General features: G+C 42.3%; 1 protein-coding gene across 1 annotated transcript in view; it reads left to right on the top strand.

Moving 5' to 3' along the window:
- Positions 1 to 25,300, top strand: part of ST8SIA6 (ST8 alpha-N-acetyl-neuraminide alpha-2,8-sialyltransferase 6) — a 136,596-nt gene that overhangs the window by 48,253 nt on the left and 63,043 nt on the right. The window contains exon 3 of the mRNA XM_054435551.2: positions 15,410 to 15,499. Within this exon, the coding sequence (XP_054291526.1) occupies positions 15,410 to 15,499 (90 nt within the window). The remainder of the gene's footprint in view (positions 1 to 15,409; positions 15,500 to 25,300) is intronic.

The following is a 25,300-nucleotide window of genomic DNA, read 5'->3' as shown; positions in this document are numbered from 1 at the left end:
CAAATACTCCTGAATACTGATTATTAAGCAGGGTCTCCACTCCAATGACTGTGCTAAGTGTTTTTATGCATTGTCTCATACAGATTTTGCATCAAATGAATCAAAGAGAGGATTATTCTCATTTTGCACCCGAGGAAGCTGAAATCATAGAAGGGCTAAATAACTTTCTTCCTTTTTTTTTTTTTTTTGAAATGGAGTCTTGCTCTGTTGCCCAGGCTGGAGTGCAATGATGGCACGATCGTGGCTCACTGCAACCTCCACCTCCTGGATTCAAGTAATTCTCCTGCCTCAGCCTCCTGATTAGGGGGCACTACAGGCACCCGCCACCATGCCCGGCTAAGTTTTGTACTTTTAGTAGAGACAGGATTTTGCCATGTTGGCCAAGCTGGTCTTGAACTCCTGACCTCGTGATCTGCCTGCCTTGGCCTCCCAAAGTGCTGGGATTACAGGAATGAGCCACCACATCCGGCCAATAACTTTCTTAAGGTTAAGCATCTAGTGTGTATCAGAGCAGGAATCTGAGTGATTGTCCACTTGCCTTTAAATTTTATCCTCTTGATCACTGTAATTTGTTTATTTGATTCAAAAATGTTGTCAGCACCCTCATTTGAGGTGTTAAAGGATAATTTTCATATAAAGCTAAAACCATGTATTTCATACAGATACGAAAATGATCACTTTTTAAATATTTATTTTATTTTTATTTTTTAGACAGGGTCTCATTGTTGCCAGGAGTTCAGTGGCGTGATCGTGGCTCACTGCAGGCTTGAACTCCTGGGCTCAGGCAATCCTCCTGTCTCAGCTTCTGGAATAGCTGGGACTACAGGCATGTACTACCATGCCTGGCTATTTTTAAAAATTTTTTTATAAAGATGAGTTCTTGAAATTTTGCTCAGGCTGCTTTCGAACTCCTGGGCTCAACCGTAAAGATTTAATTTAAATCATCAGTGAGAAAACTGGAAAGGTGTTATAACCAGTTCAAAGGGGAATCCACAGAATAGATACATTTACATTACAGATCAGAACTATTGAGATGAGTGTGTCAATGGAGGCAGAACTACTTTTTCCTTGTGGTGTGGGAGAGGGAGAGTTGCCTCTCCCCTGGACACAATTCATTTGCATACCTATGGATATGCACAATTTATAGAACTGTAAAATAGCTCTGTTAAAGAAGAAAGTATTCATGACACGCGTTAAAACAGTACGGCAGAATTTATTCAGGACTATTGTGGTAGGTGTAGAGACTACTGCAATGGGGTTTGCAGTAGGGAAGAGAGACTGGGGTCAACTTCGAATGCAAGGAAAAGTGGGGATTTATAGGCAAGGAGCAGGGCAGCGAGCTCAGTGGATGGAAAATCACTAAGAGGAAACATCAGAGGTAAGGTGCAATTCTGGGTAAGGCTGACTAGGGTGATCAGACATCACCTAGGGCATGGTGAGGGATGAAGAATTTTATCAGAAATCAAAGATGGTCAGATATTAAGCGTAGAGAATTCTGGCCAAACTGACTTAGTAAGATCTTTGCTAAGATGAGTTATTGAGGCTGTGTCCAAGGATGAGGCCTTGTTGAAAAAGAACTGAGGTAGCTTGGTTAAGGAGAAAATCTTTGTCAGCTCCCATAGACTCAGAATTCGATACAATGGAGGGGCTGGTGGTGCTATGGACAATGAGATGGTTCTCCATTGAATGGCAAACTTTCCCCTATGAGGGAGGTAGAACGGCATAATGTCTGAGTTCAAAACTCCACTCCACTTCCAACTCGCACAGTGACTTCGGGTATGTTATTTAATCTTCCAGTGTCTCAATTTCCTCAGTTTATAAAATGGACCTAGTACCTAACCTATATGTTCAATGTGAGAAGTAAATGAAATGAGATGACACATGTGTAAACTTCTTAAAACAATACACATGGCACCTAATGACTATTCGATATACTTCACTCTTATGACCTTCATTCTTTTTTTTTTTTTTTTTTGAGACAGTGTCTTCCTCTGTCGCCCAGGCTGGGGTGCAGTGGCACCATCTCTCTGCTGCTCACTGCAGCCTCTGCCTCCCGGGTTCAAGCGATTCTCCCACCTCAGGCTCCCAAGTAGCTGAGATTACAGGCATGCACCACCACGCCCAGGTAATTTTTTTTGTACTTTCAGTAGAGACAGAGTTTCATCATGTTGGCCAGGCTGGTCTCGAACTCCTGACCTCAGGTGATCCACCTGCCTTGGCCTCCCAAAGTGCTGGGGTTACAGGCATGAGCCACCGTGCCCGGCTCCTTCATTCTTAACTAAGATGGCATATGAGGATTTTTACATCAGGGAATGTGGATATTAATATTAAAAAATAATTAGCGTATCCAAGATTTTCAAATTCAAGGCACACTCAAGAAAGATCAAAATAATCTTAGCTGTTTAGAGTAAGAAAAAATATGTATTTTAGACCAGACAAGTGCAGTAACGAGAAGGGGAAAAAGAGTAGAACGAGGAATTCAATCTGTAAATGATGGTGAACAATCACTTGAGATAACTCACTACCTTCAGACCAGCCTAGAGTAAGAGAATATCGTTGGAAGTCGGTTAAAAAAGACAGAAACACTGCACTGTGGGTGAATTCCACACTGACTCTACACTTTTAGGCTTGCTTCCTACAGCCAAGGACCTGTCACTCCTGGACCAGTGAAATGAGACACGGATGCTCATGTTTGCAACTTGTTTTCAATCTATTTTATTTTATCTCTACTCGCCTAAAGACACCATTTCCTAATTAGGGTCCTAATTTTGCACACCGAATTTGAGGTTTTTATAAATCTCCATATCAAATCTGTCCTTTTGATAACTCCCACTTCAGGCAACTGAGGCAAGCCAATACTTTCTGACTGCCCAAAGGACTCACGCCTGAGCCAGGTCCATCTGTTTCCCTGTTTGGGGTAATCTGTGGGGTGGGGGGAGACTGAACTTCAGAAGAAGTGAGTCTGTGAGGTTCATTCCTGTGAATCCTTCCCTTAACATTAGAGTGATGGGCGGCAATAGTGTTCATGGTGTAGGGAAAATTTTGTGCCACAATGGATAGGTTTGCACTGTTGAGATCACATACTTCTTTGACTTTGTTGTTTTCTTTTTTTTTTATTATTATACTTTAAGTTCTAGGGTACATGTGCATAACATGCAGGTTTGTTACATATGTATACATGTGCCATGTTGGTGTGCTGCACCCATTAACTCGTCATTTACATTAGGTATAGCTCCTAATGCTATCCCTCCCCCCTCCCCCCTCCCCAACAACAGGCCCCGGTGTGTGATGTTCCCCTTCCTGTGTCCAAGTGTTCTCATTGTTCAATTCCCACCTATGAGTGAGAATATGTGGTGTTTGGATTTTTGCCCTTGTGATAGTTTGCTGAGAATGATGGTTTCCAGCTTCATCCATGTCCCTACAAAGGACATGAACTCACCCTTTTTTATAGCTGCATAGTATTCCATGGTGTATATGTGTTTTCTTAATCCAGTCTATCATTGATGGACATTTGCGTTGGTTCCAAGTCTTTGCTATTGTGAATAGTGCCGCAATAAACATATGTGTGCATGTGTCTTTATAGCAGCATGATTTATAATCCTTTGGGTATATACCCAGTAATGGGATGGCTGGGTCAAATGGTATTTCTAGTTCTAGATCCTTCAGGAATTGCCACACTGTCTTCCACAATGGTTGAACTAGTTTACAGTCCCACTAACAGTGTAAAAGTGTTCCTATTTCTCCACAACCTCTCCAGCACCTGTTGTTTCTTGACTTTTTAATGATCACCATTCTAACTGGTGTGAGATGATGTCTCATTGTGGTTTTGATTTGCATTTCTCTGATGGCCAGTGATGATGAGCATTTTTTCATGTGTCTTTTGGCTGCATAAATGTCTTCTTTTGTGAAGTGTCTGTTCATATCCTTTGCCCACTTTTTGATGGGGTTGTTTTTTTCTTGTAAATTTGTTTGAGTTCTTTGTAGATTCTGGATATTAGCCCTTTGTCTGATGAGTAGATTGCAAAAATTTTCTCCCATTCTGTAGGTTGCCTGTTCACTCTGATGGTGGTTTGTTTTGCTGTGCAGAAGCTCTTTAGTTTAATTAGATCCCATTTGTCAATTTTGGCTTTTGTTGCCATTGCTTTTGGTGTTTTAGACATGAAGTCCCTGCCCATGCCTATGTCCTGAAAGGTATTGCCTAGGTTTTCTTCTAGGGTTTTGAAGTCTCTCATCCATCTTGAATTAATTTTTGTATAAGGTGTAAGGAAGGGATCCAGTTTCAGCTTTCTACATATGGCTAGCCAGTTTTCCCAGCACCATTTATTAAATAGGGAATCCTTTCCCCATTGCTTGTTTTTCTCAGGTTTGTCAAAGATCAGATGGTTGTAGATGTGTGGTATTATTTCTGAGGGCTCTGTTCTGTTCCCTTGGTCTATATCTCTGTTTTGGTACCAGTACCATGCTGTTTTGGTTACTGTAGCCTTGTAGTATAGTTTGAAGTCAGGTAGCGTGATGCCTCCAGCTTTGTTCTTTTGGCTTAGAATTGTCTTGGCAATGCAGGCTCTTTTTTGGTTCCATATGAACTTTAAAGTAGTTCTTTCCAATTCTGTGAAGAAAGTCATTGGTAGCTTGATGGGGATGACACTGAATCTATAAATTACCTTGGGCAGTATGGCCATTTTCACGATATTGATTCTTCCTATCCATGAGCATGGAATGTTCTTTCATTTGTTTGTGTCCTCTTTTATTTCATTGAGCAGTGGTTTGTAGTTCTCCTTGAAGAGGTCCTTCACATCCCTTGTAAGTTGGATTCCTAGGTATTTTATTCTCTTTGAAGTAATTGTGAATGGGAGTTCACTGATGATTTGGCTCTCTGTTTGTCTGTTATTGGTGTATAAGAATGCTTGTGATTTTTGCACATTGATTTTGTATCCTGAGACTTTGCTGAAGTTGCTTATCAGCTTAAGGAGATTTTGGGCTGAGACAATGGGGTTTTCTGGATATACAATCATGTCATCTGCAAACAGGGACAATTTGACTTTCTCTTTTCCTAATTGAATACCCTTTATTTCTTTCTCCTGCCTGATTGCCCTGGCCAGAACTTCCAACACTATGTTGAATAGGAGTGGTGAGAGAGGGCATCCCTGTCTCATGGCACTTTTCAAAGGGAATGCTTCCAGTTTTTGCCCATTCGGTATGATATTGGCTGTGGGTTTGTCATAAATAGCTCTTATTATTTTGAGATACGTCCCATTCATACCTAATTTATTGAGATATTTTAGCATGAAGGGCTGTTGAATTTTGTCAAAGGCCTTTTCTGCATCTATTGAGATAATCATGTGGTTTTTGTCTTTGGTTCTGCTTATATGCTGGATTACGTTTATTGATTTGCATATGTTGAACCAGCCTTGCATCCCAGGGATGAAGCCCACTTGATCATGGTGGATAAGCTTTTTGATGTGCTGCTGGATTTGGTTTGCCAGGATTTTATTTTGGAGACAGAGTCTCACTTTATCACCCAGGATGGAGTGCAGTTGCATGATCTCAGCTCACTGCAGCCTCCACCTCCTGGGTTCAAGCAATTCTCCTGCCTCAGCCTCCCAAGTAGCTGGGATTACAGGTATGCGCCACCACGCCCGGCTAAGTTTTGTATTTTTAGTAGACATGGGGTTTCACCATGTTAACCAGGCTGGTCTCGAACTCTGACCTTAGGTTATCCACCAACCTCAGTCTCCCAAAGTGCTGGGATTACAGGTATGAGCCACTGTACCTGGCCAGATCACACACCTCTGAGTTACCTGATTCTGATCCTGTGGGAGCTATTTTATAACTCCAAGTTGCAGTTAACTGATAGCAATGCAAAATAATTCTTGTCCATAAATATGCAAATTACGTCCTGTGTGGTAGAGGTCCTAATGACTCACCCTGCCCCTCACTTTGCCAGTTCTTTTACTGGCACATTCATCTCAATATTCCTGATCTGCAAAGGTGGTGGTGCTCTGCATTCTCCTTTGAACTGCTTCCCTCCTTATGAGTAAAATAAAAGCTTTCACACATGTTCATTTTATATGTGCATGAGAGTTACAATTTTACTTTTTTTTTTTTTTTTTGGAGACAGAATCTCCCTCAGTCATCCAGGCTGGAGGGGAGTGGTGCAATCAAAGCATACTGCAGTCTCCACTTCCCAGGCTCAAGCAATCCTCCCATCTCAGCTTCCTGAGTAGTTGGGACCACAGGCACGCACCTCCACATCTGGCTAATTTTTAAATTGTATATAGAGACAGGAGTCTCACTATGTTACCCAGGCTGGTCTCAAACTCCTAGGCTCAAGACCCTCTCCTACCTCGGCCTCCCAAAGTGCTGGGATTACAGGTGTAAGCCACCTCACCTGGCTGATTTTACATTGTTGAAAAGTATCTTGCAACTATGGTAGGAGGGCAAAATACATTATGGTAACTGACTCAGAAGCAGAGAGCTAGCTAATTAATCTTCATTGAGGGTAACTGAAGGCAAATAAAAGCCAACTAAGCAGAGATTATTTGCAGACATTTTTGCCATTTTAAGCTGCCTGCAATGTTTGTGTATAAAAGAATGAACTTCTATGAAGTCATTTTAAGAAAAGTTCCTCTATTTTGAATTAAATGGCATTCACCAAAACATAGAATCATGGTTTCTTGAAATTAATATGATTATGGAAGATAGCCGGCTTTCATTCTGCAAGCTCAGATGGTAATTGTGTGTTTACTTGTCTGTCATCCCCACCAGGCTGTTTGCTTCAAGGCAGCAAAGAAACTGTTTTCTACCTTGTTTTATCTCCAGAATTTACCATTCTCTGGCACAGATATCAGGTGAAGGACGAAATTAAAAGGCAGCCAGAATCTGCCCCTCATCTTTGTAGGCACCGTGACTTGATTTTGTCAGTTCTTGAGTATAATGGATATACAAAGGCAGACTCTTGTTAACCAGATTCATACAAGATGATTTATAAACCAGAATATTCATTTGTTAATTAAAAAGAGTATTCAAACCATGCAGTAGACTACGATGCTTGCCTTTCTCCCTCAGGAAAACTATATGGTGTGTGTGTGTTGGGGGGGTGGTGGCTACATTACAATTAGAAGTTTGCTTAATGAGCTGGAAGTTGGTGCACAGCTAATGACTGTGGCATCTGTCCCAGGGGCAGGTCAGCCTGTTACATCCCTCTACGGTGCTCAGGATGCTGGTGGCTAGGGTGCTCTCCTGGCTCCTCATCCCTGGAATGAGGACAGAGTGTTTCTAAGTATATGGAAAGAACCTTATAACCCTTTGGGCTTTCTGTTCTTTGATAATATTCCCTGTCTGTTAAAACATTCTTTCTTCAGAGACAGTAACATTGATTTGGTTTTAAGCTTTACATTTAAATTCACAATCCAGTTTTAGCCCCTGTACAGTCACTGTAAATACAATTTGGGATATTCTTGAAACTCCTTTGTCGCCCATGTGCAGATTATTCTTCGGGATGTTTTACTTGGCCAGGGGACTGACTGCATGATTGTATTAATTACAAGTCATATGCAGAGGGTGACATTAATTCTATGTTTTAGAGGTCTTTGTGGATGATCGGTAAGCACTGATGGCATTATTTTGTAGGGATTGAATAGTTTGTTTCCTTCAAGAGGCATTCTTCACACTATCAGTCTTAATTTTTTTTTTTTTCTTAAGATGGAGTCTTGCTCTATCACCCAGGCTGGAGTGCAATGGTGCAATCTCAGCTCACTGCAACCTCTGCCTCCCGGGTTTAGGCGATTCTCCTGCCTCAGCCTCCTGAGTAGCTGGGATTACAGGCATGCGCCACCATGCCTAGCTAATTTTTGTATTTTTAGTAGAGATGGGGTTTCGCCATGTTGACCAGCCTGGGCTTGAACTCCTGACCTCAGGTGATCCACCCACCTCAGCCTCCCAAAGTGCTGGGATTACAGGCATGAGCCACTGTGCCCAGCCCAGAGTCTTAATTTTTCTTACTTGGCAGTAGCCATTGTAGTCTCTAAGCTTTTGGCTATTCTGTGGAATCTTATCAGCAGGGCTTGTAAAGTGATCACTTTCAACTCAAGAATGACTTATACAGATCTAATTTTTTAAAAGTACATCAACCATATGTGGATAACAGTAATAGCAGAACTGCTTGTTTTTGTGTATCTTTTCTTTCCAACCTTATTAAAGATTTTTCCCCCCAACATACTGAAGTGATGAAAACATGCCTAAAGTCTTGGTTGCCAGTACCAAACAAACAAATTCTGTAATCAAATAATAAAAGCAGCCAGAAGCCATAATATAAGACTGGAAGGAATTAAAAAAGGGAAATGTGTACCAATTAATGGTTAACAAATGCAGGCAGGGGCCAGGTGGTAGATGGCTTTGCATGCCCAGTTAATAAGGAGTACAGAGCACATCTCAAGAGTGATGGGGATGGAAGGTCTTTGAGCAGGGAAATGATGTGATCAAATGTGCACAGGAGGCCAGGCGCGGTGGCTCACGCCTGTAATCCCAGCACTTTGGGAGGCCGAGGCGGGTGGATCACCTGAGGTCAGGAGTTCGAGACCAGCCTGGCCAACATGGTAAAATCCTGTCTCTGCTAAAAATACAAAAATTAGCCAGGCGTGGTGGCAGGCATCCTGTAATCCCAGCTACTCAGGAGACTGAGTCAGGAGAATCACTTGAACCCAGGAGGTGGAGGTTGCAGTGAGCCGAGAATGCGCCATTGCACTCCAGCCTGGGGGACAACAGCGAGACTTCGTCTCAAAAAAAAAAAAAATGTGCACACGAGACAACCCCCCGCGGAGAAAATGAGGATGGAGCTGAAGGGGAAAGAGGTTGGCAGAGGTGTTTACAGGAAGCCAGCAGACTAAGACACGAGACATGGAGGCAGTGTATGGGGGAACACCAGTAAACTGAATACCAGCCACTTACTTTAAATTCACATCAGAAAAAGAAGACTCATGGGAAACACCCACTCTTATGCACTGGCCCAAGAAAGAACCTGCGAAAGGACCTGAATAGTAGTCGGAGGTCAAAGGACAAGAAGAGAGGACTGCCGTGGAAGCCAGGTACTGAGTGAGTTGTCAGTGGTTCAGATACCCTCGGGGGTCAAATGGCAAATGTTGAAATAGCTCTTGGACTTGGTGATGCTTTCCAAGAATGGTTTAGTGGATTTGCAGGTAAAGAAAAAGGACAAGAGTTAGTTGCACTTTGAACGAAAGGTAAGGCAATAGATGGAGGAGCATAGCAGAATGGGTGATTTCGTTTGTTTTTGATTTTGAGATGGAATTGAGTTGGGAAAGGAGACGGTGGTAGGGAAAGGGGAAAGATTCAGGAGACAGAAAAATCAAGGGATGGGCTGGATCTCAGAGGAGATAGAGAGGGATGTGATGGCAGGTGGATTATTCTTTTGTGAGAGGAGAGACATTTCTTTCTCTGAGAAGGAAAGTCAAGGTGGCTTGTACTTACAGGCCAATGCTCACCCAGCTGTACCATGTTTCTCTGAAAAAGGAGCACAGTTAAATGAGAAGTTAGGAGTCCAGAGAACAGGCAAAGACAATAAGAAACAGTGGATGCCTAGTGTAGCCATGGAGGGAACTGGGCATGTAATAGAATTGCCAAGGTATATAAAAGGCCCTACAAATTGGACACTATGAATTTACCAAGGCACTAACTCACCTGCATGATTTTTTTTCCAGCACTCCTCATGGGTCAGGTATAGGAATACAGGATTCCAGTGGCTGTATTGCTACATTATTGCAGATTTGCCAGGTGACAAGATGTCAATGGATCAGGGAATTGAGAAGGCTGTCAAGATGTGACAAATGCTACAAGTGGGCAGAAAAATAATCTTGCACAGTGACATGTGAACAGAGATTGTGATCTTCTAATGGAGCAATTAGAGAAGTATTGGCAGAACAGTTAGAGCCATCTCCACTCATCGGTCGGAGGCTTCTCATGCTAACCCGACTACAGAGTTCTTGCAGAACACCATGAGGGTCGCCATGGTCTCTCCCATGACTTGTGTCTTTGGGGGTGCTCTCAACTGTATAGTTTGGCAGTTCTGATGTGAACAGGTCATTATTTCTATTTCAGCTAATTCTGGTATGAAGTGCTTCTATTTTTTTTTTTTTTTTTTTTTGAGTTTCGCTCTTGTTGCCCAGGCTGGAGTGCAATGGCGCAATCTCGGCTCACCACAACCTTCGCCTCCTGGGTTCAAGCAATTCTCCTGCCTCAGCCTCCTGAGTAGCTGGGATTACAGGCACGTGCCACCACACCCAACTAATTTTTTATTTTTAGTAGAGGTGGGGTTTCTCCATGTTGGTCAGGCTGGTCTTGAACTCCGGACCACGGGTGATCTGCCTGCCTTGGCCTCCCAAAGTGCTCAGATTACAGGTGTGAGCCACCACACCCGGCAAGTTTTTAAGAAGTGCTTTTAACAGAAAATTGGAATAAAATTTAAAATTTTTTTTTAGTCTCAGAATTGACTGAAACAGAATTCATACTTTGAGCCTGCAAGAGTCTGGCTTCAGGGTTTTGGTTCTTAGAGTTTGCTTGGCAACCCTACTGAGTCCTCTTCTTTTTCTCTCCCTAGACTCAACTGCTCAGACTTCTAACTTGGTTAGTTTTAGGTGGGTCCCTCTGCATTCATATGCTGGACTTCTACCTGGAAAGGAGTTCTCCTGCAGCAGGATGTGATATGATCCCCAGTATATTAGTCGATTTTCATGCTGCTGATAAAGATAAACCCAAGACTGGGTAATTTATAAGAAAAAGACATTTAATGGACTCAGTTCCACGTGGCTGGGGAGGCGAAAGACATGTCTTACATGGTGGTAGACAAGAGAGAGAATGAGAATCAAGCGAATGGGGTTTCCCCTTATAAAACCATCGACTTATTCACTACCATGAGAACAGTATGGGGGAAACTGCCCCCCTGTGATTCAATTTTCTCCGACAGGGTCCTTCCCACAACACGTGGGAATTGTGAAAGCTGTAATTCAAGATGAGATATGGGTGGGGACACAGCCAAACCATATCATCCAGTAATCCTTCCTGGGCTTACAAATCAGCCCACGCTTGTCTTGCAGCCATCTCTTGTGCCACCATGTTGTTCCTGGTTTAGAGTCTTTGCAATTCCTACTTTCACCTTGAGCAATTTCTCTCAATCCCCTATGACTTGTCTGAGAGATGTCCCCACATCAGCATTTTTTAAAAAAGGACTCAACCCAATGTCTTCACTTGTGGTGTGCCCCAACCTCTTAGATGGGATCTGCTCACAGCTAGTGTCCTCTCTTATCCCAGAATTGAGAAGGTCTCTTTCTGGAGCAAGTTTGAATGACATTAGATGAAAAAAGGAAGAAAACTCTGAAGACTCTTGAAATGAAAAGGAGGGGACAGGGAAGGTATAGAGGCAAAGATAACTAAAAGGGCTTCTCTGTCTGTACCTTTCATTACTGGGTGACTTCTTACCAGTGTGAGATGCTTCCTACCTCTATGGCAATAACAATGACTGATTTGAGGAAGTAATGCAATAACAACTTTGAGAGAGTAAGAACACATTTATTTACTGACTTCTGCTTGTCAGGTGTTTTTATATACATCCCATTAAATTCCTAAAATTCCTTTATTGGGTAAGGATTTTTTTTTTTTTTTTTTTTTTTTCTTAAAGGCAATCCCAAATCTCAAGAGCTAAAGTCAGAGAGTGGAGCCCAGATTCAGAGACTGGCCTTGCTGACTCCGAAGACCCTGTCTGGTCCCCAGGACTTCATTCTGTCACCTCCACTTCTACCCCAGATCCTCTCATTTGTTTCCACGTATCTTCTGTGATTTTTGTTTGCCCAACTAAACCTGTTCTGAGTTTTTATTTAAAAAGATACCCTCTCTGATTTAAGAAGAGGCATAGGAGACACAATCCTATTGGTGCATACTGGTCACAGTTTCACAATTCAATACTGCAACGCCATCATAATTCAAAGCATTGCTGGCTTGGTAATTCACTTCATTAACAGTCCTGCCTGCATAAAATACAAGGCAAACGGGAAACAAATCCTTGGACAGTATAATACATTCAGAAAGCACAGAGGGTGATGCAAGGAGACTGAACTAGAGGGAGGTGGGAAGGAAGTAGCGGGGGAGATATTCTATCAGGATTAAGAGGGACTTTTGTGAGCCCATGTGTACTCTGCAGGCAGTGTTTTTAGAAAGGATTTCTGAGAAATATTGGAGAATTAATTATGAATCTGTCTTGTTTATTTCTTTACCTTTATGTCTTCCTATCCCTCACTTCCCACATCCAATCTCCTAGGAAATCCCGTCAGTCTTGCCTCTAGAATGGATCTCCAAATCTGTTCACTTCTCTTCCTGCCGATGGACACAGGTGTGGTGAAGTCTCCAGTTACACCTGTGTCAGATCTCCTCTCTGGGGACACAGGAGGGTGGCTCATTTCTGACTCCCACGTTGCAATCAGGTGGGGCATGTGACCCGCTCTGGCCAATGATGCATTGTAATTCTGGTTCAAACATGTGGATACAAGGCAAGACCTTCCAGCATGTTCTTCTCCTGCCACATCAATTATGGAAGCAGGTTATTGAAATGAAGGTGCCACAAGACTGAAGCAATTTAGATCCCTGTATTAGTCAGAGTTCTCTAGAAAAACAGAAACAATAGAGAGATAGCAAGAGATTTATTACGAGGGATTAGCTCCCATAATTAGGGGAGGCCGAGAAGTCCCATGACCTGCCTTCTCCAAACTGGAGCCTGAGGAAAGCCAGTGGTGTAGTTCAGTCTAAGCCCAAAGGCTGAAAAGACTTTGATGGAAACCATGGGGCCAACAGTATAAGTTCCAGTCTGAATATGAAGGTCCTAGAACCAGGAGCACCGATGTCCAAGGGCAGAAGAAAACGACGTCCCAGCTCGAGAGAGTGAACTCACCCTTCCTCCACTTTTTTGTTCTATCCAAGTGCTCAGCAGATTGGATGCTGCCCACCCACATTGGTGAGGGCAGCCTTTACTCAGCCTACTGATTCAAATACTTATCTGTTCCAGAAATACCTTCACAGCCACACCCAGAAATCATGTTTTACCAGTTATCCGGGCACCCCTTTGCCCAATCAAGTTGACACAGAAAATGAACCCTAAGCCCTAAGCCACATGGAGCACAGCTGCCGTAGACATGCCTCCAGACATACAGTGGGCATTTCATGGGCAAGAAACAAACCTTTGTTTTGTAAAGCAATTGAGAGCTTGATGTTGTTTGTTATCACATCATAGTCTATTCTATCCTGACAAGTAAAAGGAGTTGCCATCAGCTCTCTCCTAGAATCCTATAGAAACCTCCTAACTTTTTTACTTCCTCTCTTGCCCCATTTCTCCTCATTTCTCTGCAATCACCCCATGGCTCTTCAGCCTTGAATCCTATTATCTTTTCATTTCCTCAGATAATCCAGGCTGCTCCCCATTTTGGAACCATTGCACATTTATTTTTTTGAGACAGGGTCTTACTCTGTCACCCAGGCTGGAGTGCAGTGGCCCGATCATGGCTCACTGCAGCCTTGGACTCCTGGGCTCAAGTGATTTGCCTGCCTCAGCTCCCCAAACTGCTGGGACTAGAGGTGTGAGCCACTGCGCCTGGCCTGCACACACTTTTTCCTCTGACTTGAACGCACTACCCACTTTGTTTGGATCATCCTTGGGTGTCTCCATTTAAATGACACTCCCTTGGAGGCCTCCTCTGACCCCTCAGTGTGAGTAGAGACCTACTCCTCTGAGCCGCCTACTCTGGTTCAACCATAACCAATCACAGTTCACAATTCCATATTCATTTGTGTGGTTATTTGTGGATTGATATCTTTCTCCTTAATCAGACTGCAAGCTCCATTAGGGAATGAGACCATGTCTATTTTCTCCTCCTCTCTGTCCTAAATAACCTGTGTGTGGGCCCAACCCATATTAGGCTATCGACGAATACCTTCAGGATGATGAAATAAATGCATTAACAGCAAGTTAGAGTTGCACATATATTTTTTAAGTCTAAGGAAAGAGATAGTTGATTTTTTTTTTAGCACTTAATATATGTGACGCATGTTACAAGTGGTTTACGTTGTTTTCTTAGCATACATATATCATGGCAATAACACTATGAGGTAAGCACAATTATCCTTGATTTAGAAATATGGAAGTCTATGCCTGGAGTGGGTTAAATAACATGCCTATGTCCATGAGGCTCATTAGGCAGGCTAACTTTGTAACCCATGTCCTTAACCTGACTTTGGATTTTTTTTCTTTTGTTCCACCTCCAATTTTCAAAGTTTATAAAACAAATAGCACCAGGCCAGTATATTGCAGCTATCGGAATAATTAAAGGCCAGATTTGTGTTCATTATGGAGAGAGTTAATGATCTCCTACATCTGCATATTTTCTACCAAAGAAAACATCCTTTAAAAATAAACGCGGCTGGGCACGGTGGCTCACGCCTGTAATCCCAGCACTTTGCGAGGCCCAGGTGGGCGGATCACGAGGTCAGGAGATCGAGACCATCCTGGCTAACATGCTGAAACCCCGTCTCTACTAAAAAAACACAAAAAATTAGCTGGGCATGGCGGCAGGCGCCTGTAGTCACACCACTCGGGAGGCTGAGGCAGGAGAATGGCGTGAACCCGGGAGGCAGAGCTTGCAGTGAGTCGAGATGCACCACTGCACTCCAGCCTGGGCGACAGAGCAAGACTCTATCTCAAAAATAAATAAATAAATAAATATAAAATAAACGCACAGTGATTAAAACTATTAAGTAACTTGTTCATTGTAAATACTAACCTCAGGATATGAAAACCTAGCAGTATAAAGTCCTCAAAGGCCAGGCGCGATGGCTCACGCCTGTAATCCCAGCACTTTGGGAGGCTGACGCGGATGGATCATCTAAGGTTGAGAGTTCGAGACCAGCCGGACCATCGTGGAGAAACCCCGTCTCTACTAAAAATACAAAATTAGCCAGGTGTGATGGCAGGCGCCTATAATCCTAGCTACTCGGGAGGCTGAAGCAGGAGAATCGCTTGAACCAGGGAGGTGGAGGTTGCAGTATGCTGAGATCGTGCCACTGCACGCCAGCCTGGGCAACAAGGGCGAAACTCCATCTCAAAAAAAAAAAAAAAAAAAAAGTCTTCAAAATAGAGTTATGTTTGACTTTACAGCATAAGTTGTTTTTTTTTTTTTTTTCATTTAGACCCATCAGAGGTGAAAATATTAATTTCCTTTTCCATGGAGAAATCCAATAATGGAGTAAAAATCAGACTTCATTTGGACACACTTTATCAATTAAATCTGATTTTTGTTAACAATATCTTATAAGCTCTCATTTTAAATCAATCTTTTTAAAAATCTCTTTCATGAAACAGCACATATCTGAATGAGAAGTCGCTCCAACTGACGGAGAAATGCAAAAATCTGCAATATGGCATTGAGTCTTTCTCTAACAAAACGAAAGGGTAAGTTCTACTCTTCACATTTAATTTCCTTTTACAAGGGTTTTATATTCAGAATGTTTGACAGTGTCTCTGAAGTCATTTGGAATATGAGACTGTGTTCACTCTCAGGCTTACCATTGGGCTCTGAAGCTCCTGTTAATGAGCATGATGGACCCGGGGCCAAACAATGTGTACCAGGGTCAGACCCTGGCAGTGGGACTCAACTTATTTGTCCCTGGATCCGCATTTGTTAAAAATACCATGTAGGGGCCAGGTGCGGTGGCTCATGGCTGTAATCCCAGTGCTTGGGGAGGCAGAGGCTAGAGGATTGCTTGAGGCCAGGAGTTTGAGACCAGGCTTAGCAACATAGCAAGACCCCCATCTCTACAAAAAATAATTAAAGTTGGGTGGCATGTGCCTGTAATCCCAGCTACTCAAGAGGCGGAGCCAGGAGGATCGTTTGAACCCAGGAATTCAAGGTTGCAGTGAGCTATGATGGCACCGCTGCACTCCAGCCCAGGGGACAGAGCAAGACCCTGACTCTAAAACTAATTTTTAAAATTTAGCTGAATGTGGTGGCTCAGGTCTGTAGTTTCAGCTACTCAGGAGGTTGAGGAAGAATTGCTTGAGCCCAGGAGTTCAAGGCTGCAGTGAGCTATGACTGCACCACTGCGTCCAGCCTGGGTGACAGACCGAGATCTTGTCCCTAAAATCAACCAAAAAACTCCTCAAAACACCATGTAGTTTTACTTGCTAAATTTTTATAGGCCCTCAATCCTTTTGAGAACCTGATGTGTATTCTGAAAGCTATCCTAGAAAAATACACACTTGTACAAAATTGTGCTTACAGTTTCAGCAGGTGAATGATTTACCCCCATTCTCAGCTGTGACACTCCCTCAGCTTCCCCTGCGCTGCTTACAGTCCTAGATTTTAGAGGGTTTGCTACATCATCTCCTTTAAAAAAAGGAAATCCAAGTGCTCCATGCCTCTTCTACATGGAAGAGGCACTGGTGGCCTGAGACTCTGATGTGAGAAGCACAGTGCTGATTGTTCCTAGTAGGTGCCCAGTCCAATGGTGCTGGACAAAGGATGTGTGTGTGTCGGGCAGGGACACGAGGTTATGCCTGTAACCTCCCTGAAAGGAAGTAATCCGAGTTTCATCTTGCTTTATGCTTGCCTGACAACATTTGAAGATAGTTCAGGATAATGTAAACGCCCAATGGTTTCACCTTGCCCACTGCCTACACAGAACCGATTTATCAAGACAGGGGAATTGCAATGGAGAAAGAGTAATTCACGCAGAGCTGGCTGTGTGGGAGACCGGAGTTTTATTACTCAAATCAGTCTCCCTGAGCGTTGGATCGGTGATCAGAGTTTTTAGAGATAATTTGGAGCGTAGGCGCTTGGGAAGTGGGGAGTGCTGATGGTCAGGTTGGAGCGAATCAGGGAGTTGAAGTGAGTTTTTCTTGCCATCTTCTGTTCCTGGGTGGGATGGCAGAACTGGCTGAGCCACATTACGAGTCTGGGGGGTGTCAACTGATCCATCCAGTCTAGGGTCTGAAAAATATCTCAAGTACTGATCTTAGGTTTTACAATAGTGATGGTATCCCCAGGAGCAACATGGGGAGGTTCAGACTCTTGGAGCCAGAGTCCGCATGACCCCTAAACTGCAATTTCTAATCTTGTAGCTAATTTGTTAGTCCTGCAAAGGCAGACTGGTCCCCTGGCAGAAGGGGGTCCTTTCAGGAAAAGGCTATTATCAATTTTGTTTCAGAGTCAAACCACGAACTGAATTCCTTCTCAAAGTTAGTTCTGCCTACACCCAGGAATAAACGAGGACAGCTTAAAGATTAGAAGCAAGATGGAGTCGGTTAGGTCTGATTTCTTTCATGTCATGATTTCCTCAGTTATAATTTCAAAGATGGTTTCAGTAAGAGGTATTGCTGATTTCCACATGCCAATCCTATACAAGGAAGACCCAGTGAGTGGTCTTCCTGCCTTCATGTTTTTCGCTTTCTCTTCCTAATAATAATTCTCTTTCTCTCACTCTCTTTCACACACACACACACACACACACACACACACACGCCTCTTCTTTTAATGTTAGAAACAGTGTTTATGCAGCTGCCTCTAATGCATTCCTTCCCTTCCCTGGGGGTGTTGGAGTTTGACCTGGGGATAAAGAAACCAAGGTAGGTAAACTGGTTTAACCTGTTTCTCCACTGAGCCTCTGGGTAAATAGACTAACGATATTTGCTTAGAGGAAGAGACACATCCATTGAGTGTCCCTACCAGGCTGATCTCTGGCTGAGGTCCTGCTTAAAGTTAATGGCATCCAGGATCCGGGAGGCAGGACTCCCTGGAGAATGGCTCAAAGGCTGTGGAACTCCCTGGGTCTAAAAGAGAAACCGTTGAACAATTCAAAGGTTCCTGCTGTGTGAGGAAGCCCACTGACCTCACCTAGAAACCTCACCTACTATCCTGGGCCATGTGCAGTGTGGGAAGACAGGACTGGGGTGTCCACCCTTGATGTCCCAAGCCTGTCTCTGCTTTGTCTGAGTCTGTTGACACAACCAGAAATTATGTTTTACCAGCTATCTGGGCATGCCTGAGCCCAGTCAAGTCGACACAGAAAATGAACCATTGCAAGCCTTAAACCACACGCAACACAGCTGTCCTAGATGGCCCTCCAGATATACAGTGGGCATTTCATGGGCAAGAAACAAACCTTTGTTTTGTAAAGCAATTGAGAGTTTGGCGTTGTTATCATATCATAGTCTATTCTATCCTGACAAGTAAAAGGAGTTGCAATCTCTCTCCCAGAGTTCAGCACAAACCTCTTAACTTTTTCACTTCACCTCTAGCCCCATTTCCCCTCATTTCTCTGCAGATCCTTGAAATGATTAGGAAAGCCTGATACTGGCTAAGATCTCTGATTTGAGTTAATCGATTTGACAGCATTCCAGTCCTGTATGTTAGCTCCGTTTCTCACAGAAGGATAGCCCTATTAAAATCCTTGTTTTCTGGGCCGGGCGTGGTGGCTCACACCTGTAATCCTAGCACTTTGGGAGGCTGAGGCGGGCGGATCACCTGAGGTGGGGAGTTCGAGACCAGCCTGACCAACATGGAGAAACCCCGTCTCTACTAAAAATACAAAATTAGCTGGGCGTGGTGGCACATGCCTGTAATCCCAGCTACTCGGGAGGCTGAGGCAGAAGAATCTCTTGAACCCAGGAGGCGGAGGTTGCGGTGAGCCAATATCGTGCCATTGCACTCCAGCCTGGGTGACAAGAGTGAAACTCCGTCTCAAAAAAAAAAAAAAGTTCTTGTTTTCTTTTCCTTAAAGTCCAACTAGCGGGCCTTAAGCTTGCGAGGGGAATCCACGGTGCTGTGTGTCTTCCACTGGCCCCACTCAATCCACTTTCACCCTCATAGCTTTTCACCCCCCATTTCATCTCTGCCTGACTTTTCCCAGGGAGGCTGACATACGTGGAACTTACCAATAGGTTCTGGGCTCTTTTGCCATCCGGTTTTTCTTTGGACCAAGGAGGAGCATGAAAAAGAGATCAGAAAGAGGGAGGTGAAAGACTTTTCCCGGGACCTTGAAGCTGGCGGAGGCCTGAATAACTCCTCCCTTCTCAGGCCCAGTCCCAGGGCGCAAGGCCACTTACGTCATCAGCGTGCGTCAGCAAGATAGCAGAAGCCGGGAGAGAGCTGTTCTGAAGACCCAGAGAGAGGCCGACCGGGTACCACGTAGCAGTTACATCAGACCCACTTCCTGTTTACAGGAGACTATAAAACCCCTGCCCGTCCTCAGTTGGGGCTGACGCCATTTTAGGTGTCGGCCTGTCTGCTGTCAGGCACTCATTAAAACTGCCTGTTGCTCCACACTGCCTTGTGTTGTTTGTTGGCGTTCTCTCAGGGTTCGAACCAATACAAGAGCCTTGCAGGAGGAAGGAGAAGAAACTCTGTTTTTGGTGTCGTTGCGGGTTAACTACATGCTTTTGTTTCTTTTTTCTTGGAGATAGAGTCTCACTGTCACCCAGGCTGGAGTGCAGTGGCGCGATGTCAACTCACTGCAACCTCCGCCACCCGGATTCAAGTGATTCTCCTGCTTCGGTCTCCCGAGTAGCTGGGACTACAGGCACGTGCCACCACTCCTGGCTAATTTTTGTGTTATTAGTAGAGGCAGGGTTTCACCATATTGGCCAGGCTCCTGACCTTGTGATCGATCTCCTGACCTTGTGATCTGCCCGACTCAGCCTACCAAAGTGCTGGGATTACAGGTCCGAGCCACCGTGCCCGGCCTGTGTGTGTGCGCGTGTGTGTGTGTGTGTGACAGAGTCTCACTCCGTCACCCAGGCTGGAGTGCAGTGGTGAGAAGACAGCTCACTGCAGCCTTGACCTCCTGTATTCAAGCGATCCTCCTGCCTCACCTTCCTGAATAGCCAGGAAGACAGGTGCATGCCTCCATGGCTGGCTAATTTTTATTTTTTGTAGAGATGGGGTCTTTCTGTGTTGCCCAGGTTGGTCTCAAACTCCTGGGTGCAAGTGATCCTCCTGCCTTGGTCTCCCAAAGTGTTGTGTTTACAGGCACGTGAACCCAGAAAATCTGAGACAGGTCTCAGTTAATTTAGAAAGTTTATTTTGCCAAGGTTGAGAATGCGCCCGTGACACAGCCTCAGGAAGTCCTGACAACACTTGCCCTAAGTAGCTGGGGGACAGCCTGATTTTATACATTTTAAGGAGGCATGAGACCTCTGTCAGGCCTCTGAGCCCAAGCCTGCACGTATACATCTAGATGGCCTGAGGCAACTGAAGAACCACAAAAAGAAGTGAAAATAGCCAGTTCCTGCCTTTACTGATGACATTACCTTGTGACATTCCTTCTCCTGGACAATATGTCTCCAGAGCTCCCCACCGAGCACCTTGTGACCCCTGCCCCTGCCTGCAAGAGAACAACTCCCTTTAACTGTCCTTTTCCACTACCTACCTAAATCCTATAAAACTGCTCCCACCCCATCTCCCTTCGCTGACTGCTTTTTCCGACTCACTCTGCCTGCACCCAGGTGATTAAAAAGTTTTATTGCTCACACAAAGCCTGTTTGGTGGTCTCTTCACACAGTCACGCATGACAACATCAATCATTATATGTAAGAAGTAACTTGGTTTAGTCTGGAAAGGGGGTGACAACTTGAAGCAAAGGCAGGAAGACTCGAAGTGTGGGGGGAACTTCCAGGTCACAAATAGGTGAGACACAAATGGTTGCATTCTTTTGAGTTTCTGGTGAGCCTTTCCAAAGAAGGCCATCAGATATGCATCTATCTTAGTGAGGGGAGGGATAACTTGGAATAGAATGGGAGGCAGGTTTACCCTAAGCAGTTTCCAGCTGGAGTTTTCCTTAGTGATTTTTGGGGGCCCAAATATTTTCCTTTCACATTTCACCCTTTTTCTTTTTTAAAATCTTTTGGAGAAAGGATTTTACAAAAAAAAAAAAAAAAAGAGTCTCTGGTCTCAGGTTTCATCTGATCTTTCATGGCTAGGATGGTTTATTCCTAGATGGGTAGGTCCGGAAAGTTCATTTTAGCAGGTTGTTTAGTCTCCTGTCCTGTGAAAAGAAAATTAGGAGGAGGAAGGGGGAAAAAACAACAAACAAAAGAACAATCCTGGAAAAATCGATATAGGCCACATTACTCAGAAGTCCATACATTAGTAGGTAGGTATGAAAGTGGCTTATGTATGTAAATTGGTTGCTGTTATTTTCTTCTTAAGTTTAAATTGTCTGGCTTCAGTTCTCATGGTTTGAAGAAAGCACAGCTTAGATTTTAGTGACTCCAAATTAGGAAAAATGGAAAAAAAAAATGGAAAACATTATTTTGAAGACTTGTAGCCAAGAAAAATTAGAATTTGGTTGAAACTGTAGAAAATAATAAAAATGGAAAATAAAACATTAGGTGAGACTAGAATCTAACACGTGTACTATCGTTCTGAAACACAATTTTTTTCTCTCTCCAGTTTCCCATGTTACTAAAGACAAATCATGGTAGCACTGGTTTGCTTATTATACTTGGCCTAATTATTTGTATACAGTGCAGCATGAATAATTATTTTTTACGTAGTTTTTTAAATTGGCTTTGATGGAACTCTGTTCCATAGACAGAATCTCAGATAAGACTTTTTAAAAGCCAAGCCCAGCCATGGATTTGTGCCATCAAATACTTAACTAGTTTCGTGAATTTCCTCTCCTCTTGAGGTTCCAAGTTTAACCTGGGGGTTCTGTGCCTGTCAGAAAGTGACATTCTGTTTTTACCACAGGTCAGAAACCCTGTACAGGGACTGTGTACACAAAATTTGAGGCCAGTTTTTCCAAGGGCTTTATTGGCTCCATAAATCAAGTTTGATTCTTTAAAGGAAAGCACAGCATTCCAGTCAAAGCCTTGGTAAAATAACCAGTTTCTCCAACTGTGTCCTGTTACAAATGAAAACACATTCCTATTGTGCTTATGCACATAACTGTATTGCCATAAGTTAAGAATATTCACAAATAGTTTCCAAATTCCAGAGAAATCAGTTAGAGACAAACATGCTCCAAATTTCGTTCATGGGAGTATACTAAATTGTTAAAAGCTGTCAATAGCTCAAAAGAAATGTTTTAAGACTCTGAAAAACAAAACAAAGGATCAGTAAACATTTTAAGCAAAAAGTCAAAAAGATTGGTTTAGTCCATGCAGTTAATTCCTGTGTTTTGCTTGATACTCATGAATATATTAGCTCTCCCTGAGTTCTGAAAGTTTTTCCTGCATTCTGATATCACAATCTACAAAGTTATTAGAAACCTGCATTTAAAAGCACCTGTTGAAGTTTTATAGCTGATTATAAAACCACCCTCTAAAAAGGAACAAAACAAGACAACAATTGTCCATGGATGAAAAAGAAGTTTTCACACAGCCATAGTCAAAAGACAAAATTGACAAGAAAATTTGTTACCTCTGTGGCACACAATGATTATAACAATTATGATTATTACTGATAATGTACACTAAGTTAAATCAGAATTACAGGAGTTTCCCATAATTTTGGAATGCATATCAATAACATATTTATACAAACACAGCCCTAAGAAAACTAAATACCACTTTATATTTGACAATGCTTCCCGTATAATTTTTATACCAAATAAGCCAAATTATGTCATTTTTTGGACTTTAGGGAACCTAATGTCTTAAAGGATTAATTAGATTAGAAAAAGACACAATTTATAATTTGATTTTAGAAAGTTTGTCATATATCCAAGGTTTAAAACACTTGATATTACAAAATAGGATTACAGGTCATTGTGAAGTCATTTATTTAACCAAAGTGATAATTCAAGTATTAAAAAAAAAAGTGAAAACCTTCATTCTTTGTGAGAAGAGACTTAATTTTCTAAACAAGAAGCCCTAATAAAAACAGCATGAAGCCAATTACATTTGTTCAAAATTTTGTAAACAGTCTATAAAATTTAATCTTGATTATAAAATATAACTTCCACAAGCCTTTTATAACCTTTATAACCTTTATTAAGGAGTTGGTTAATGCTTCTAGAAAATCTTGTTAATCTGACACAGGGATCCATATACTAGTTTTGCATCAGTGTGCCTTTGACACTAATGATTAATTTATAGAGAAACTGAACTTATTTTAACTTTCAAAATCGGCCCTTACGATCTTATGGGCCCACCTCTTTCACAGTAGTCCCTGGGCCTTGAGGCGTTGAATAGCTTTAATTTCTTGCCCTGTATCTCAGGCATGCAGTTTATTTTGATTGGCATCTTGTATGGGGCCTGAAGATAAGGCTTTAATTGCTATCAGTGTTTAAGATTTAGCAGGACTTGATGTCCTTTTTAAACCCAGGAGTTAAAGCCCTGTAACTCAATGTTACAAGGACTTCAAAAGCATATAGGGGCCAGGTGCAGTGGCTCATGCCTGTAATCCCAGCACTTTGGGAGGCTGAAGCAGGCAGATCACCTGAGGTCAGGAGTTTAAGACCAGCCTGGCCAACATGGTGAAACGCTGTCTCCACTAAAAATACAAAAATTAGCCAGACATGGTGGCGGAGACCTGAAGTTCCAGCTACTCTGGAGGCTGAGGCAGGAGAACTGCTTGAACCTGGGAGGAGGAAGTTGCAGTGAGCCGAAATTGTACCATTGCACTCCAGCCTGGGTGATAAGAGCAAGACTCTCTCTCAAAACAAAACAAAACAAAAAGCACCTACAAGAAGATACATGGATGTAATAACCTTAATTTTAAAAAAAATTTATCACTGAAACTTCTTTTATTGGAAAATTCCCAAATAATGAAATGTCTATTATTTAATTTATTACAACTTTATATTCTAAATTATGACCAGTTTGTCTACAAGTATTTATCCCATTACATTTACCTAATTATTTATTTTAATAGTTTACCTAGATTATTTATGAAAACCGTGATAGTCATGATTTAAAGTTATGAAACCACCATTGCAAAATTATAACTGAGACCGTGAAAAAATTTTGACTTGACTCCGTCTTGCTGTTAACCTCCAAGCTGTCCTTGTTCATTCCTGAACACAGGCCAAGCTAACTTTGGGAAAAACTTAGTTTATAGTTTAGCTTTGAAACAAAGACGATAACAGTTCTTTCCCAAAACAAACCTCTTTATTTTCTGTGGACTAGGCTGCCTAAAGCCACAGGATTAGAAGTTATGATAATCTTACTAAGTTTGAGATACAGCTATTTTCATTAAACCCATATCAATGTCTTACTTATTAAAAATTACACAAGCAAAGATCATTCTGTTTGGGGCTGGGTTTACAGTTTTGTAACCCATGCCAAATTCTGACACGTCATAGTATTTGGCAAGGATAAGTATGAAATTGCTTGATTAATAAATGCAAACAAAAATGTATGCTGGCAATTCTTAAGACACTTATAATATTACTTTACCAATAATTTTAAAGCCAGCTTATTTATTAAAGATTTTACTTAAGTTATATAACCTTTAAAAGCATGTGTCTAGTCTTTTTTGGTATTTGATTTAAGCACTTTTTTTAAAAGCCAATTAATTAGAGCTCTTTTGTGTATTTTTAGTAGTGAAACACTGTGTACACAACACCTAAATACATATAAAGACGTATTAGGCATGCCAATGGAAGTACATTTTATAGATTTATAACCCCACCCCCTTTTTCCTATTATAGACTTTCAAATTCTTGATAATCTGTTTTACAACCCTAGGTAGTTGTCAGCTAAATAGCCTTAAGTTTGCAAATTAAAGGAAACAACTCAGATGAAAATCAAATAGCAAAATTTACATCATAAGGTATAGAGAGAAAAAGTCTGGTGGTACTAGAGGGAGACACTTTCATGTTTATTTGAGTCAAATTAAACATAAAATTAAACTACACTCTTCCTTAAAAACCCAAGTAACCTCTGTTGCAATAACTATGATAGTCAAAAAATCACGTGACAACAGAACTCAGTCAACTGAGAAGATAAAGAAAAAAAAAAAACTTTTGCTCAAAAAAAGACAAGATCTTAGGAGAGAAAAACAAAAAAACCCCTCAAAACATGAAGCCCTTTCAAATACAAACATGTACACATACCCACAAACACACACACACACACACACATACACAGAAACACACATACACACACACACAAACATGTACACATACACACACACATACACACATACACATACACGCAAACACACAAACATGTACACATACACACAAACACAAACATGTACACATACACACAAACATGTACACATACACACAGACACAAACATGTACACAT

This window comes from Pongo pygmaeus, chromosome 8 (genome assembly GCF_028885625.2).
Source record: "Pongo pygmaeus isolate AG05252 chromosome 8, NHGRI_mPonPyg2-v2.0_pri, whole genome shotgun sequence".
Lineage (NCBI taxonomy): Eukaryota > Metazoa > Chordata > Mammalia > Primates > Hominidae > Pongo > Pongo pygmaeus.
This window is presented reverse-complemented; position numbering and strand designations above follow the sequence as displayed.